Source organism: Hylobates moloch, unplaced genomic scaffold, assembly GCF_009828535.3.
Source record: "Hylobates moloch isolate HMO894 unplaced genomic scaffold, HMol_V3 SCAFFOLD_9, whole genome shotgun sequence".
Taxonomy (NCBI): Eukaryota; Metazoa; Chordata; class Mammalia; order Primates; family Hylobatidae; genus Hylobates; species Hylobates moloch.
In genome coordinates this window covers 92,751,730-92,771,165 of record NW_026652284.1, presented here as the reverse complement: position 1 = coordinate 92,771,165, position 19,436 = coordinate 92,751,730, and the positions used below count along the sequence as shown (strand labels likewise).

Sequence of the window (19,436 nt, the reverse complement as noted above, 5' to 3'; positions counted from 1 at the left end):
GTGGGTGTGAGTGTGCGTGCATGCGCATGCATGGGTATATAATTATAAAGATAAAACGCAATACCGGACAATAAATGAAGCCACAGAATTTTTAAAACCATTATATAATTTATAAAATGTATGAACACTTGCAAAACATTATATATTGCTCATCGATGTATAGATATGTAATAAAAATATATGTGCAAGAATAATAAACTGAATTAGAATATTTACTAGCTCTCCGGGAAAAAACAGAAAGAGACTGGGGAAGAATACAAAAGAATCTTTAACTTGTTTTGTAATAATAACATTAATGTGAAGATGAATTAATATGAATGATAATCTGAATATTAATCTGAATTAACATTGATATGAGTCTTACACAACTATGATACAAAACTAGAATCTGATAGAGCTAGTGGATGAATTTGTTGTTATCCTTTTTTTTGTAGATTTCAAATAATAACTTACAAATGAATTAGATATCTTTGGAGAAATATGCTACATGGTGGCAGGAAAGGAATGAAATCTCAGTTTAAGGTATTCAGAAAATCAAAAAGATCTAGGTAATGGGGATTATCAGTTCATTTTTGTTCTAGAAATTTTCATTTCATCAGCATATAAAATTTCACAAGCAGTGTTGAATATTTATAGCATATGCGGTTTTTCATACACATCTTTATTTAATTGTCAGTTTCAAGTATTTGAGCTTTTCAATGAAAAGACTAGCAGCTGAACGTTTCCATAAAGACATTTCTGCATATTTATGAATAAGCAACAATAATTCCACCAATTTGGACAAAATTATGTTGTGCTTTGTAGCTTATATACTATTGTCCATGTGCATTTTCAGCTACAATGCAAAATATTATAAATTATCTTAATTTACAAAGAATATATCCATTTTACCTCATCACCAGCAATTCCCAACCACATTTACAGAAAATTCAAATTAAGGAAGGATGAATTTGGCAATAAACCTTGAAAACAGAGCTTGATTTCCATTTTTATTTTGAGAAATGATATATGGTAAAACTCAAAATACATTGCATCTCGAATGATAAACTAAATATTATATCTGCTAGAAGAAATGCAAACTTGTAATTTTTGAGCAAAGACATTTTAAATGTAGTATTCAGTATGCAGATCCATGCAAAGTAATATGTTCTGAAATTTTAAAGTTACTATTTCTGCTGTTTCTTCTGTGTTTGAGAGACTGACCTGGTTGACTATTTTTTCATACATTTCATTATATGTGTCATGATTTGAGTTAATGACTGCTAACCTCTTTATGGCTATGTCTCTGAAGCTGTTTGCATGTTCACCCAGATGGGGTTATCATAAATTGAGACATTCAGGAAATTCTTGAAACTATTTTTAAAAATGGTCTCTCAAATTTCAGTTTCTTATCAGCATTACTTTATTTTTCAGTTGTCTCCTAGAAATAATTGTGTCTAAGAATCCACATTCAATCATGAACATTATTGAGCATTACTGAGCATCTAGCCTGTGCCAGGATTTGTGCTAGATAGGTACTGTGAGAAAGAGGGAGAGGAAAAAAGGAAAGAATCTCAGCTATACAAAAGCAAGGAAAAGAAACAATCATTGCAAATGAATTCAAATGTACAAATAATTCCATGATTTAACAGAGGAGGAAGTGATTAAGACCCCTTAGTAGAGACTAGGAAAGACTCCTAATGTTCTCTGAGAGATAATGTTTATCTCAACTCACAGAAATAATAGGATAAACTTAGTACTTAGAACTATACAAGTTCTTGTGATTTTATGTATGTTGTGACAATCTAAAAAGTCACTGATGCAAATTAGTGATTTGACACAAGTGAGCTAATGTACACTTTTTTGCTTTCTAATTCAAATCTAGATTAATTTGGTCAAGATTCTATGCCTATAAAAGTGATGTAGATCTCTTTTTGATCACCATATAATTTAGGACACAAATAAAAGTTTTTTCTCCAGCATTTTTGTCTTAACTGATTTTCCTCATTCATAAAACTATCTAGAATATTCTTAAAGTTTTTCTATCCTCAGAAGCTGTAGCTGACATAAGTTTTCACCTAATTGTCCTTGGTGTATTTATTACATCATTTACCCTACATTTTTATATTTTGCAAAATAATAAAAACAGAAGAAACTATATAGCTAGGGCAGCTTAGATTTTGATCTGTTTATATCAGGTTTGGTTTATCTTTTGAAGTGTCCTTTTCCAGTTCCTTCAGAATCTTGATTGTGTTGTGTTAAGACTGTTGGGGTTTTTAGCATTCACCTTTATTAACTTTACTTTGAATATGCAAATGAGGTATTCAGGATGAAAATAGATTCTTATTAAGTAATATAATGATGATGATGATGTCTGTGTCAGCTCTCCTTTCACCCAGTCCTTACTCCTGGGGCAACACGATGAATACCTAATGAAAAAGTCTACAGAGGTGCCAGGGGCTTCATAGACAAAGGAAGAAAAACAAATGAGCTTATTCTGCTGCTTTCTCCTTCTCCTCTCCTAGAAGGTGGGAGAAAAACCTATGCTCCTTGGAGATTGGATGGAAAGGATCATGCGTTCTTACTCTAACCTTTCGTAATGTAAATATATCTATCTAAGGGACATATTAATCTCCCATATCTCCAACTTTTATAACCTAGAGATTTCTGTAAATTTCTGGGCCTCATTCTTCATTGAAATGTAAACATAAGCCTTCCTCACAGTTACGTAAATTTCTCTGGAGTTTTCTCACTAATCATACAGTTGTAAATTAACTTCTCAAGTGTTGCTCTTAGCCCAGGATCTCAGTTTTTAGCAAATTCATTCAGAAAGCCCCAACCCTGTAGAAACACAAAAATATTATCTCTACATCTCAGAATGACAACATGTGGGAAGCCTCTATTTTTTTTCCTGTGAGAATTTCTAAGAACTATGCTTTTTCTGGAGAAAGTAGAATATAAAAATTTAGAGTTCATCAAGCTGATTAGTATATTATCTTGATAAAGTATATTTTAAATATGAGAGTATTCACTTTCTTCTAAGGTTATACAACTAAAGCAGTCTAGTTATATTTGCAATTGACATATTTGTCACTTGGCTAGTTATTATTTCACATATTTTGTCTTAATTTTAAAATTTTGGTGATATGATCTTAATAGTTATGTTGATCCGTAATGCAAAACCCAGTTCTCTGCTCACAACCCTTCTGACACCATATATGTATGTTTCTTCCTCACACTAACCAATTATCCAACTCTGGTGTGGGGATAGAAAGATGTGATACCTTTCGTCACCATCATACGTTGGTCATGCTGATATTCCTATAATAAAAGATAAGTTAACAAGAGAAAGGCATAATAAATTTATTGAATCATGGTTTTATATGACATTAGAGCCTTCAGAAATAAAGACCCAAAGAACCAGTAAAAACTGTCTGTTTTTATGCTGCGGTTCAGTGATGAATGGACAGTTACGTAGAAATGTCATTGGACATAAAAGATATAATCTATCAGTAATAGATTGAGAAGGGAAAACCCAGCAAACCTGTTTGTTCAAATTCTTCTTGACCTCTTTATGGAGCTTTCCTTTCCAGGGTGTGGGGCAGGACCCCTATGGAATGATGGTTTTCAAGGGAGAAGGAAGAAAATGACCTTTCTAGGTTCTGTGGCTCGCTTTGCGGGAGAGGTTTTCTAGTTTTTATGATGCACCTTAGGGAAGAATAATTCTAGCTTGTATGACTAGCTTTGGGAGAGAGAAAAGGGGCAAGGGGCAGAAGGGCAGAAGAAAGAGAGACCTTGCTTCTGAGGCCTTCTAATCGCTTTTCATTCAAAGCACTCAGCATGCCAAAGTGCCATACTTTGGAGTATATTGTTCTGAGCGTCAGCACTTGAAACCAACTTGATGTCTGATAATTCAGTTCCATTCTAACACTACTTGCAGTTAATATAGACCCCACAGTTTAGGGGCTCAATCCCACAAGAATGCCCACACTTCAGATGCCAATTGAAAATCTAGGCCTCTTGTATTTCTGACTGACGAGCTATAAATTGGGGTTTCCCATAACTTCCTCCTTGAGTTTGATAATTTGCTAGAATGCTCACAAAACTCAGGGAAACATTTACTTACCTTTATTGGTTTATTATAAAGGATACAAATGAAGAGCTACCAAAGGAAGAGGTACATAGCTGAGGTCCAGAAAGGTCCCAAGTTCAGGATCTTCTGCCCCATGGAGTGGGGATTTGGAGTATATCACCCTTCTAGCACGTGGAGGTGTTCATGAATCTGAAAACTCTCAGAACCCCTCTGTCTAAGATTATTATGGAGATTTTATTACATAGGCATAATTTTTTTTTTTTTTTTTTTTTTTTGAGATGGAGTCTCGCTCCGTCGCCCAGGCTGGAGTGCAGTGGCGCGATCTCCGCTCACTGCAAGCTCCGCCTCCCGGGTTCACGCCATTCTCCTGCCTCAGCCTCCCGAGTAGCTGGGACTACAGGTGCCCGCCACCACACCCGGCTAATTTTTTTTTTGCATTTTTTTTAGTAGAGACGGGGTTTCACCGTGGTCTCGATCTCCTGACCTCGTGATCCGCCCACCTCGGCCTCCCAAAGTGCTGGGATTACAAGCGTGAGCCACTGCGCCCAGCCTAGGCATAATTGATTAAATCATTGCTCCTCAGTAATTGACTCAACCTTCAGTCCTTCTCCCCTCCATGGAGATGTATGTATATGACCCAGCCATGGGGACGGCAATGAAAGTTCCAACCCAACCTTCTGATCATATGGTTGGTTTCTCTGGCGATCAGCCCCCATCCTCCAGGAAGAACTTCATTATAGAAACTTAGGTATGGATGGCTTATTATAAATAACAAAAACTGTACTCTCACCCTTATCACTCAAGAAATTCTAAGACTTTTAGGAGCTCTGTGCCAGGAATCAGGGACAAAGAACAAATATATACTTCCTGTTATATCACGGTATCACTCAGAATCTACTATTAACTCTAAATCACTTGAAGCAGACAGGAAGCTTAATACCACAAGCCATGGTAATTATATAGACCATGGGGTATCATTGATAAACTTCAAAAACACAACACATTTTAATTTTCAAGAAAAAAAAGGTCTGTATGGTTGTTGTATGATACGGAAATTAAATATGGTAAGAGTAATATGACTAAGAATAAGTATGTAATCATCAAAAATAATAAAGGAAAGGAATGATTTGTATAGATTTAAATCCTCCTCCTAAGTTTTGTCTTTAATCAATTTATATTTTTCTCCCAGGTTTTGAACTCTCACACTGTGAAGATCCTGGCATTCCACAATTTGGATACAAGATCAGTGACCAAGGCCACTTTGCTGGTAGCACCATCATTTATGGATGCAATCCAGGCTACACTCTCCACGGAAGTAGCCTTCTCAAGTGCATGACAGGGGAGAGAAGGGCATGGGACTATCCTCTGCCTTCCTGTATTGGTAGGATACTGTCATAGATTTTCATTGAATATTTCTGTGAAAACTTTATCAAATTCTTTGCATTTTTAAGAAATTCTTTCTGTCCTCATAAAACTAACACTTTATATCAAGAAATTAATGAACTCATAGCTTGAATTTGATAAAAGAAAATTAATGGAAAATGAGAAGGTCCTTTTCATAACTTTATTCATTATTTGCCCCATAATCTTATAGTTTGTGGGAGACAATATGGTCCCTTTGAAGTCATTTTATTTCTGCTACCTCGACATAAAATGGGACTCGTTACTAAAATGTTAAGACTTTTAATTATACACATTTATTGAATTGCACTGGCCAGATTTTTTTAATTTACAAAATTATTACCTATTGTGGAATCAAGGTGGATTAGAGAAAACAGTAACCTATTCTCTTTTCTCATGCATGTTACAGCATAATGCTCAATTTCAATAGGAAAAGGAATGTGAGACTGCCATAAGATACATTGCCTTCATGAAGCTAGAGAACGATCATTTTCTGTCTTCTTTGCATAGCTGGGGTACCATTTTATTCCTACCATCTTGTAGATTAGTTAATGCATAGATGGGTTGGTGGGGGTGGGAAGGTAGATAGACAAATATTGACAGGTGTGGATAGAGAGCTCTCTTTTTCTCTTTTTCTTTTCTGCTCCAAAGACCAAATAGGTGTCAGATTGGAATACTAGGACAACAAAGGAAAACAACTTTGTAGCAAAACACTAACTCTCCAGCAGGGAACATATATGCAGTGATTCTTCAGCCCTTCTTTTTTTGATGGCATTTATAGAGGCAGAAATCCATTCTGTGTCAGGCCTATATGGATAAAATTGACTCAAACCTTTTATTTTTAGAAGGTGTATTGAGGTATAATTGATATACAAAAAACTGCACATATTTAATGTGCAATCTGACTTACCTTTTAAGACCCGAACCTTTTGACAAAGGTAGAATATTTCTATTAGTTTTTGATACGGTCAACGTAGGAATTGCCATAAAACTTGCCAGAATACAAATAGAAAATATGAAATTCTAGTTATTATAGGCCTTGCAACTAATTGCGTGGTGGTTTTGATGCTGAGGCCTCTGTTGGTTTATTAAAACATTGATTCATGCAGAAAACAAGCATGTTTTTATCTAACTAAAATGCAATCACAGTTCTTACTTTTCAGACGGCATCTGAATTTTGGAGAGATTGTGAGGGTAATACCTAAATTAATAATCAAATTAAATTGCCAAAAGCTAGAATATGATCAATAATCAGCCCATTGGCATTGGTTATGAGAAAAATGTACCACTGATTAATTCTCTCTGATGTGATTATGAAATATGTTCAGAAAAGCTTTAAGAGTTTAATAGCACAATACCATAAATGTATAAAAATTGACTTGCCATGCTGTTTTTAAAATTAAAACCACAAACAAATACATTAAAAGCATATATATTTTTATGTGTGTTGAAACAAGCTGAAGATATTCTCTACTTTTTGGAAAGGTTTTATACAAACGGAAGGATATTTAGTCTGAGATCAGAAGGTTTTAATTATGTTTTCAGCAAATCAATGAATTTTATGTTTACGAGTACTCAAAATCAAAACACATTGACTTGATATTGCACAAGATTTCACGGGTAGGGTAATCTTTTTTATTAAAATTCTAATAATGGATGATCAAATAAATTTAGCAGTTATAAACAGTGGGACACATGGTGAGTGATACTGAATAATTTGATGATAACAGAAGATGAAATTCTATTTTAGATGGTGTTCTATACTCGCAATGATTAATAGCTTTAACACTTGGCCTATGGTTATAATATCTTGTGCTCATTAACCTTAAATATCTACTACAGCTATGTTTTAGCATCAGTCAAATAAGGAAACTTTTCTTAATTATTTAGATTATTTGTAGGTAATTATGTTTCTGAAGCTTATTCGTTGATCAAACAAAAATTAGTTTTTGAGTCACCGTAGCTGGAAGGATTTAACCTGTGTCTCTTCTTTAAACACTGTATTTCATTTTATTCTGCAAACATAAGTTTTATATAGAATATGAACTCCAGTATTACAGCATATGACACTGGCTCATTTGAGGTCAAAATGCCAGGTAATATTTTATAACAAAGAAATATAGGGGGAAACAGCTATGTTTAAGTTCAAGATGCAATATAGTGCAAAATTCTACAAATGACTATAAATTAGTCAAGAAGAATAAGTATCAACTCTGTTCTCAAATTAAATGTATGCCCCAAATAGTGATAAATCATAAATACATGATGAAAAATGAATTAATACAATTATGTTTACAGATTGTCAAACAGGATTTTTGTTAGAAAAAAATGAAAAATGATAAATGGTGATAACATCTTAAATACTAATATCTTTCTAATTTAAAAATCTCCCGAGCGTGTTATTATAAATTAGATTAAATTAATGTTGCAATAAAAGATAATATTCCCTTAGCCCTCCATGGGTATATCAGTCAGGGTTCTCCAGAGAAACAGCACCAAAAGGATATCTCTCTTTCTCTTTGTCTCTGTCTCTCTCTTTTTTTTCTCTCTCTCTGTCTTCCCTATCCATCTATCTATCTATAGAGCTTTATTTAATTTAAGGAACTGAATAATGCAATGGTGGGGGCTGGTAAGTCCAAAGTTCAAAGGGCAAGTTAATAGCCTAGAAACTGAGGCAGGAGTTGCTGAAGTTTTGAGAAAGAATTTCCTTTTTTTTTTTTCCCCCGGGAAACTTAGTTGTGCTATTAAGGTCTTCGAATTTATTGAATGAGGCCTACAAGTCAACTGAGTGTAGATGTTATCCGTATCTGTAAAATAGTTAATTAAATAACTGTCGCTAATAGCCTAGACAAGTTGATGCATAAAACTATCCATCACAGTTTCGTGCAATATAGTATCTAAAATTTTTGAAACGAGTTAACATATATGCAGCCTACAAATTTGAGCCATTAGATTCTAGTGTTATCAGGTCTCTTCTAAATGCTAAAACTTTCCTGCTTTGACCTTCTTTGGTCTAATAATAATAATAATGATCAAAAATAAAAAGTTTAATTCAGTTATTTAATCTCAGATAATAGGAAAGTTGTCAGAATCAAAGTGGAGTCACTTGTGTTAAAAACTCTGAAAAATAGAGCTGGGAAAGCCATAAGGGGAGGGTTCTCATGCACAAGTGCCTGATAGCAAGAACTATCACAAAAGCTTCAAATGTGTAAGGCATTCCACAGTGATTTCCTTGTTTCTAGGGTTTAAAGATGTAGAGCAATATGCTAACTAAAATACTTAGTTTCTCTCTTTTACAGTACAGAGACTCTAGGTTGTTCACTTATGTAAAATCACTCCAGTTATCACAACAGTATTAAATAGTATTAAAATGGAGAAGGAATCCCCTAAAATATAAAAATTTAATTATATTGCATGACAATACTTACATTCTTAGTTTGATAATTTTTATAAAAATTAGAGACCACATTAAATCAAAACCTAACTACATTTTACTGAAGTAAGGAATCTAATAAAAAATGCCATTTTGGCTTTTGGGAGAGTACAAGGGAAAGGGTTTAAAATGATTTAAAGGGGAAATAAAAGGACAATGAAATTTAGAAGGCCTGAGGGACTGCAATAAAGATTAGTTTTTCTCAAAGCTGGGGTAGCAAGATGATGAATTATTCAGCCTGCAATTCACTAACAGTGAGCAACTTACCATCTGTTTCCCTTTTAAAATTATCGTTATTTAACAACACATCTTAAAATGTTTGGAATCCTAACTCAGAGGTTTTGAGTGTGTCTTGTTTTAATTCTTTAAGTAGGTTTCTGTTTTATTGTCTTTTCTGTGATCTAACTTGAGACTCTATTATTTGATTGTATTATATATTCTTGCTTCAATTGATACTTTAAAAGTTTATACAAATGTATACTTTAAAGAAGCAAGGAAATCAGTATTCTTTTGTCTACTCATGAGAAATTTGTACATTGTTTTGAAAAGATTGGCATTAAATTGTGGCTTACATTTTTATTATTTTTTATCAGCTGAATGTGGAGGTCGTTTTAAAGGAGAATCATCAGGAAGAATCTTATCTCCTGGCTATCCTTTTCCATATGACAATAATCTGCGTTGCATGTGGATGATTGAGGTAGATCCTGGAAATATTGTCAGGTAAATGAATTTCATTTTCTCAACGTTACTAGGGAATCTGAAGTACCTAACCAACTCCTATATAAAATTAATATCCATTTATTTCATTTTTTTTTTTCTTGAGGCAGAGTCTTGCTCTGTCATCCAGACCAGAAGGCAGGGCATGATCTTGGCTCACTGCAACCTCCTCCTCTTGGGCTCAAATGATCTTCCACCTCAGCCTCCCCAGTAGGTGGGAATACAGGCATGTGCTACCGGGCTAGGCTAATTTTTAAATATTTCATAGAAACGAGGTCTCACTATGTTGACCAGGCTGGTCTCAAAATGTTGGGTTCAAGCAATTCTCCTGCCTCCCAAAATGCTGGGATTACAGTGAGCCACTACATCTGGCCCATTTTGACTGATATACAGAGTTTTGCAGATTATTACCCTAGTGCATCATTAACAATTAGGAGAAGTAAGAATAGAAGGGGACTGAATACCATTTCCTGTTGTCCTTGTCCCTAAACACGTTTGTGAAACACTTGCTCTCTGCCCATGTAATCATGTTATATTTCCCTTTTCTGCAGAGTTCTTCACATTGTTACTACCCCTTAGATAAGTACAGAGTCATTATCTCAAATCAACACCAGTCTGACTTCCAAAGCTATCACAGGCTCTCAGTCCCAGCCTTACTATGCTGCTTTGGCTAGAATCATCCTTGACATATGAGCTACCTGGTGTGTTTTCAATAACAATAACTTTAAAACTTAAGAATTACTACTTATATAAAGTAGTAATATAAATTCCATTTATATACAATGGAATTTCAGACAGGCTTCTAGGTAGTATACTGCTATGCATTGATGGATGCAGTATGAGTTGGTACATTACTTTTGCAAGGCAATGTGCAAACTCAAAATAGGCTACACTATATCATCCCCAGTTTATTTTTCTTTAGTCTAAGTCATGCATTGTTTTATATAAATATTAGAATTATTAAACTTGAAATTAATAAATTCACCAAATTTCTGCAATTTCTTAAAATTAAACATTATTTGATGTTAAATTGCAACTCAAATTTAAAGCTGTAACGATTCATGTATCAAACATAAATGTATTGTATGTAGAGTTGAGCATGTCAATATAATTAGATTTCTAAATTTTGCACCAAGCACAAAAAGCACCCGATTCTAATTTTGTCTAGCTTAAACATAAAACAGAATAGATTTAACATGAAATGTGGCAAAAGCATGTACTGTAGGGTCAGAAAACTTGAGTTCAATTTGTGACTATGCCACTCTTTGGGCAATTATTTCATTTATCTAAACTCCATTTGCCATATTTGTAAAATTGAGATAAAAATTATTCCTATTTCATTGGGTCATTATAACAATTAAACAAATAAAATATATGTAACACATTTTGCACAGTGCCTAGCATGTAGAAGATTATCTATAAATGTCCCCTGCTGTTGCCCCAGTTAAATCCATGAACATGAGAAAGAATGTATGCCTGAAGTTTCTACAATTTGCAAAGTTGATGTAATAGTGTATTTAATAATATTCTAAAGAAACAAATTATATGTCTCAAGAAAAATATATTAAGAATATATGCTGTTTACGTAATTCATTTTTAACACATAGCAAAAAAGAAATATCTAGTAAAAGGTACAATGCACATTTGTTGTATTTTTTATTTAAAATTGAATCCTTGTTTAGAATAATCAGAGAAATATGGTTCTCCAACAGCTTGCAGTTTCTTGCTTTTGATACGGAAGCATCACATGATATACTCCGAGTTTGGGATGGTCCACCAGAAAATGAGATGCTTTTAAAGGAAATTAGTGGATCTCTTATTCCTGAAGGAATTCATAGCACCCTCAATATAGTGACCATCCAGTTTGACACGGATTTTTATATCAGCAAATCTGGATTTGCAATTCAGTTTTCAAGTAAGTTTTTTCAAAAGATTTCTTCAATGCAAAATAGGAAGGTGATGTAAATAGTCATGTTAACTTTACTGTTCAAAATTTTAATTTTAAAATTTTAATGATTTTAAATATTCGTGTTTCTAGTCTTCCTATATTTCTGCAGCAAAGGTTAAATATACATGGGAAAAAGGTAATACAATTAACTTTGAATATTAATTGTTGAGACTTCTCTCCACCTGTAAAATCATTTATTCTTAAAGTAAAAGTGGTGTTAAATTACTCAGCTAAAAAAAAATTACATCACAAAAGCTTATCATCTGGAAATAGTGTAAAAGTGGAAGTTTTAAAATATGAAGTTTTGCAGATGAGGAAGGAAATGACTACTTGCTATTACAAAAAATACAACCCTACATTTTTCCTGTTTTTTTTAAAAAAAAAATTTAAATATCTGAATTATGTATTCACAGACATCTTTGACAAAATATTTCAGATGGCTTTTAAATTAAAGATTTTCTATAACAATAATATGACAATGAAATAGCATTCCTTGTAATTACCAGTGTTCTTGTCTTGTTAATTTTTTTCTTCTCATGGCACTGCTAAGTGGCTAAATATATGTTGTTCTGTAAAAGAAATTTTAGTTTAGTTGACGAATAAAATGAATAAAAACTTAAAATTTTTAAATGCTGTTTTAACTTGTTAATGCACATTATCTCTTTGAGAAAATTATCTAATAGATTTTTTATCTGTATAGTCTTAAAAAGTCCTATTAACAGAAATGTATCAATGTTTCTATGATCAACTATGAGTGAAAACCAGTACTCTTGAAATGTGTCGGAATTCAAATTCTGGCTCTTTACTAACTGCTAATTTTGGGCACTTTACCTAGTGACCCGATACTGGGTTTTCTAATTGATATAGGACTAACAATGCTCATCTCATAAATAAGTTATTAAATCTGGCCGGGCGCGGTGGCTCACGCTTGTAATCCCAGCACTTTGGGAGGCCGAGGCGGGCGGATCACGAGGTCAGGAGATCGAGACCACGGTGAAACCCCATCTCTACTAAAAATACAAAAAAAATTAGCCGGGCGTGGTGGCGGGCGCCTGTAGTCCCAGCTACTCGGAGAGGCTGAGGCAGGAGAATGGCATGAACCCGGGAGGCGGAGCTTGCAGTGAGCCGAGATTGCGCCACTGCACTCTAGCCTGGGCGACAGAGCGAGACTCCGTCTCAAAAACAAAACAAAACAAAACAAAACAAAACAAAACAAAACAAAAGTTATTAAATCTAACAGAATCATGTGTACACAGTATTTGGTATTGAGTAGATAACTGGTACCTAATGAACAATTATTTTTACATAAATAAATGTAACATTGAAATGTCTTGAAAATAAATAATACAAATAATTTTAAAAAGTGTGAAGGAAGGACTTTTGAAATCAGTGCCAACAAAATATACCGTTTTAGGTAAACAATTATACAGTTAAACAATTGTCTTGGCTGACTTTTTGTTTATGGAACACAATTATTCGCCCTACTAACACAAACGAATTGTTTGTACTATATGACCCAAGCTCATGTGAAAGAGAGGTATAAACCGAAAAGTCAGTATCTCTAAATTTGTACTTTAAATATATATTTTGAGAAAAGGGAATAAAATAAGAAAATAATCATATAATAGGTGAATATAAATGGCTCCGAATTAGAAAATATTTACCAATGAAATAGTCTTCATATTTGTATATTCTACCTCTACTGTTTATTTTTTTAAGTAGGAACAGTTTGTCAGACAGCAGCTTAATTTTAGTTATTTCTATTGTAGTTTAGCAATAAACAATTCTTGCTTTTACTTTAGATTAGTAATACATAGTGTTTTCCACTTAAATTGTTATTGCAATTAAATATCTGCATACAGTAATATGGAAAGGTGTCTCAGGCTCAGTGTTTACAAATGCAACTTACACTTTACACTCAACCTTATCTGGTTAAGTGGAAACACACTATTTTAGATGCATTTCTGGGAATTTTTATTGTAGATAATCTGTGAAAATAGCAGTACATTTTTATATTTATTATATTTGTAGGGCATATTAAAGTTATAGAAACAATATATTTCATACTAGAACTTTAATAACTCTGCCTTCATAAGATTTTTTTTAAGATGAATAGAAATTTGATCTGAGCCTTAAAACCAACCTATTGAGATAAAGTTACATTGATGGTTACTACATTGTGAATGAAAAATTAACCTCTTGGCTAGAGATCTTTTCTAAAACATGTGCTTACATAGCTTTTCAAGTGTTCAGATTTGAAATGGGAAAATATTCTTTTCATGAATGAACTGTTGATGGGCGCCAAGAATCAAGTAAAATGCTTTATATACATAATCTCATTTAATTCTCACAAACGCCATGTAAGATATGGTTATCATTCTCATTGCCCAGAGAAATACGTTAATGTTCAGAAAGTCAGTTAATTTGTTCAAGATCATACAACTAGCAGATGCCTGGCATGATAACTCAAACTCACATGTCTGAAAGGAGATTAATGTCATGCTTTGTACATACTAAATGCTTAGCAGTTATTATTACAGTATTATTATTCTGGATACATGCATTAATATGCCAGAGGTAATAGAAAGCTTTCAGTTATATATTATTAGCTGCAATGGAGTTCTACCTTTTAATCAGTTTGGTTTCCTGATTATAATTCCAATCACTACATCAAAGGTCCCAATCTAAAAAAGGAGATGAAATATGAGTGAAACAGGGAGAAGAAATGAAGGAAAGCTGGAGTACATACATGCCCATTTGAAAGGGACAGATGCCCTCTCTGGCTCTAGGCATTTTGCCCTATAGGAAGACAGGAAAATTTTAAAGTGGAATTTGAAATAAGAAATTTTATCTAAAGTCATCTAGTTTCTAAAGTATACAAGTGGTATTAAAGAGAATGTATTTGGACTATAGGCCACTAAACCACTACTGTGGGTCAAACTTGGCTTGTGGGATCATGTTTGCCACTTCAGTGCCTTACCCAAATTCTTCTTCCCTAGATAAATCTATTTCATCCTACCCATTCATTCATATGTCCGTCCACTAATTCATTCACCCATTCATCCTAGGAGAGTCTATTAAGAACCAGGTATTAAACATATTTATCACTAATTAATTCTCAAACTCTTCTTTTCATTAACTCAAGCAACTCTTAATTTCATACGCACACACACACACTCTCTCTCTCTCTCTCTACTGCTTTCCATCACCAAACCTTCTTTTTTCTTTAGTTAACTTATGCTTAAATTCTGCTCCCTTGTGCTTAAATTTTGCTTTCTTCCAGACTCTGTGCCAAGATCCCTTTTCAGTAAAATATTTTCTTACTATTCTAGCTCATGCTCCTTCCACTAGTTGTATTTCTTTTTCCCCAAATAAAGATCAGTATAAACGGCTTAGCAATTCATTGTTCTAGAAGTTTTTTCGTTGTTTTTTGTTTTTTTAGAGACAATGTCTTGCTCTGTCACCCAGGGTGCAGTGCAGTGGCACAATCACAGCTCACTGCAACTTCAACCTCCTGAGTTTAAGCGATCTTCCCACCTCAGCCCCCCATGTAGCTAGGGCTACAGGTGTGCACCACACTTCACTAATTTTAAATTATTTTGTACAGATGAGGTCTCACTATGTTGGCCAGGCTGGTAATGGTATTTTAATTATGGTGCCTTTGCGCCCCCAAATACATTAATATCATGGATACCTTTGTCTCTTAAAATGTCTATGTAAAACACATGTTTTGTACAGTGTAATAATATAATTTACTATCCAAACTTAAGGTATTTTGGAGATTGAAAGCAAGTGCTAATAAAAATTAAGCTCAGCAATAGACACAAACCAGGATGCTCCTACACAATCAGGAAGTATTGTCGTTTTAATTGTCAGATTTTATTTGAGCCCCGCTTCCCCGATTAGTACAATTTAATTCCATTCTTATTTTGAGCAAATAGCTGTCCATTGAAAGTCAAAATAATTAATTAAAAATAATAAATCAGGCAATAGTAGCAGAACAGTCTTCACCAATGAATGTAACAGGTGATACATATTTCCCCAAACTTGTTGCAAAGTGAATTTAACAGAAATGTAGGTCACAGACCAACTTGATAATCATCAAGCCACTATCGGCAGCCTCATGACTTTTATTTCGTGATCCATTCATCCTTTGTAGAGCCTGTTGCTTTATCTCTTGGTGTTATTGTCTGCAAGGCACTTTTGCTTAATCAGAGCTACTTAAGTCTAACATTGCTACTTCATTCTGTCCTATGTGCTGTCCTCACTTCTCAGCAGTCAGCTTCTATATCCTCTGCTTACATTTTAATCTGCCTGTCTCATTCCACTTTAGTTCCCCAGGGAGGATACCGTTGGGTATCATGCTGTCATTTGCCCACAGAATAGTAGATTCTGACAGAGCATTTTCTATGCTCTTCACTCTTTGACCTCTCTGTTGAGAATCTTCCCCTGCTGGGTAATACAAAATGCTGAGGCCCATAGCTAATATTGTTGAAAAATCTCAAGGAAATAGATCCCTTAGCCATGAGAGGTTGAAGTTCCCTAGCTTTAACCGATTGCATGGTGCCCCTGCCTTTGTTCTCATCCTTATTATTGTTCCCTGCACTGCTCTAACAGTCGACTAGCCACTCACTTCTTTATCCCTCCAGCAAAACTTCTCTCCACATTTCTACCTGACTGACCTTTCCGAAATACAAAATTGGACATCACTTCTCTGTTGAAAATTATTTAATGGCCACACAAATCTAAACTCAAAACTTTGGCATGACATTTAAAGCCTCCAGAATATGTCCCAACCTACCTGCCAGCTTCACTCCTCACTATTCATTTATATACATCCAGAGGTCTAATTAAATTGTCCTGAAAGGACAATATCGTTGCACGTTTCTACTGCTTTGCAAACTCTCTTCCATATTCCTGAAACTCTTGTGCCTACATTCAAAATTTGTACATTTTTAGTCATTTTCCAGGGCCTAGGCTAAATGCTACTCCTAGTAGCAATGAATTACTAGACAGAATTACTTATTTCCACATATGTACTGCTCTTCCCTGGTTTACTCAGGACAGTCCTCATTTATGCTTGTTGTCTTGGCATTCTGACTGTTTTGACATGTATCCTGTATTTTCCCTTTTTAACAAAGTATCACTATTAATAGTTCATTAAAATAAGCCACAGTGTATTTATTAGATCCTTGCTTTGTGACATAAGTTTGCAGTGCTCAGTAATTATAATGCATGGTTACATCTGAAAGACAAATACTGTTAGGTTGATGCAAAAGTAATCGTGGTTTTTGCCGTAATAACTTGTATCTATTTCTCAACTTTTTCCAGATGCCAGGTAATTAACACTTACCTTTCGAGGATAGCATGTAAGACACTTATAGATAAAATGAAACATTCTTAGATATGAACAGGTCACCCATTCTGACCCTAGATGGTGGTGGGAGGAGCATTTATTATTATTTTTTTATTATTTATTTTTTGAGACAGAGTTGCTCTGTCACCCAGGCTGGAGTGCAGTGGTGCAATCTTGGCTCACTGCAACCTATACCTCCCGGGTTCAAGCGATTCTCCTGCCTCAGCCTCCCAAATAGCTGGGATTACAGGTGCGTGCCACCATGCCCAGCTAATTTTTTGTATTTTTAGTAGAGACGGGGTTTCACCATGTTAGCCAAGACGGTCTCGATCTCCTGACCTTGTGATCCGCCTGCCTCAGCCTCCCAAAGTGCTGGGATTACAGGCATGAGCCACTGTGCCTGGCCGGGAGGAGCATTTGACATTGTTGCCCCGACAGATATTTTGTATAACAGATAATTATGCCACAGCATGTATTGTGGTTTTAATGATACATAAGACTGCCAGGCCATGAATTGGCCAGGATTAGGTGGAAATATGGGAAATATGTGTTCTTGAAGTATGTGTAGAAATAGAGACTGAGCAGTTGATTTACAGACCTACAAAATATATCCTGAATACTCATGCCACGAGTATATATGCTGTTTATTTTATTGTGTAAATTTGGAACTAATTACTTTATCATTAAAATATGCTTTATTATCTTGCAATAGACCTTTATGGCAGCAATGAGATTTTAAAAATTAAATGTTTAATGAAAAAGTATGTACTGAACATTCATTTCTTATGAAAGCTGATATCCACTAAGAGGTCCAAAAGGAAAGTCAGTTCTACTGAAGGGGCTGTCAAGAAACACCCAAGCAGAGATCAGCAAGGATTCTACAAAAACCAATCCTTGTGAAAATTGAAATGAAACCAAAAAGATAGCAGAAAATGATCAGAGTAGTTTTTGTTTGTTTGTTTGTTTGTTTGTTTTGAGATGGAGTCTTGCTCTGTCGCCCAGGCTGGAGTGCAGTGGCGCGATCTCGGCTCACTGCAAGCTCCGCCTCCTGGGTTCATGCCATTCTCCTGCCTCAGCCTCCCAAGCAGCTGGGACTACAGGCGCCCGCCATCATGCCCTGCTAATTTTTTTTGTATTTTTAGTAGAGACGGGGTTTCACCATGTTCGCCAGGATGGTCTCGATCTCCTACCTCGTGATCCGCCCACCTCGACCTCCCAAAGTGCTGGGATTACAGGCGTGAGCCACCGCACCCAGCCAGTTTTTTAATCACTATTTGTAAATCCAAGAATTTCATACATACAGAAACATTTTTTTTAAAAAAAACAGAGAGTAACACATAATCCCATTTCAATAAAACTTATTTAGATAAGTGATAAAGCTTTTTTAAGAGGGAAAATCATGCACTGATCATTTATTTAGCTGTGTGAACAGAAATTAGTAAAACATTGAATTAAATGAAACACTATTATTTTGTGTATCATGTTTACATTTTATAGGCTAGTGAAGAGGGCAGTTTTATTAATATATGCCAAAATATGAATCAGATTGAATGGTTATTTGAAGCCACAATAATGCATTAAATACATCTTCATCATTTTAAAGTACCTGATATATTAAATATGTGTTAATCATTTTACAGTACCTATCTTTGACAACCACATTATTTTTATTGCAATTTATTTTACTGTGGTAAGAACAATTAACATGAGATCTGCTTTTTAAGCAAATTTTTAGGTGCAGAGTACATTATTTTGGCTATAGGTACAACACTGTATAGCAGGTCCCTAAAGCTTATTTATATTGCTAAACTGAAATATTGTGCCAGTTGATTAGTAACTCTCATATCCCATCTCCCCTAAGCCCCTGGAAAAAACCATTTCACGCTCTGATTCTATTAATTTGACTATTTTAGATACCTCATGTAAGTGAAGTCATGCAGCAGTTGTGTTTCTGTGACTGGCTTGTTTTATTTAGCATAATGTCCTCAAGTTTCACTCATGTTGCTGAATATTGCAGAATCCTTTTAGAGACCAAATCGTATTCCACTGTGTGTCTTTCCCATATTTTCTTAATCTGTCATTAGACAATTAAGTTGTTTCCAACATCTTGGCTATAGTGCATAATACTGCAATGAACTTAGGAATACTAATACCTCCTCGAGATCCTCATTTTAATTATTTAGGATAAATATCTAGAAATGGGATTGTTGGATCGTAAAGTAGTTCCATTTTCAGCTTTTTTGAGGAACCTTCATAATATTTTCCATAGTGGCTGGCACCATTTTGCATTCCCACCAATAGCATGTAAGAGTTTCTATTTCTCCATATTCTTGCCAACACCTTTTTTTAAAAATAAATAATAACCCTCCTGACAGGTATGAGGTAATATATTATTGAGATTTTAATTTGCATTTCCTTGATGATTAGTGATGTTAACCATTTCTTCATATACCTGTTGTCCATTTCTATGCCTTCTTTATAGAAATGCCTATTCAAGACCTTTGACTGT

General features: G+C 34.5%; 1 protein-coding gene across 2 annotated transcripts in view; it reads left to right on the top strand.

Moving 5' to 3' along the window:
- The window catches only part of CSMD3 (CUB and Sushi multiple domains 3), a 1,208,741-nt gene that overhangs the window by 868,450 nt on the left and 320,855 nt on the right, over positions 1-19,436 (top strand). For both annotated transcript variants that reach the window (XM_032760296.2, XM_032760295.2), the window contains 3 exons: positions 5,262-5,453; positions 9,500-9,626; positions 11,336-11,538. In XM_032760296.2, the coding sequence (XP_032616187.1) occupies positions 5,262-5,453; positions 9,500-9,626; positions 11,336-11,538 (522 nt within the window). The remainder of the gene's footprint in view (positions 1-5,261; positions 5,454-9,499; positions 9,627-11,335; positions 11,539-19,436) is intronic.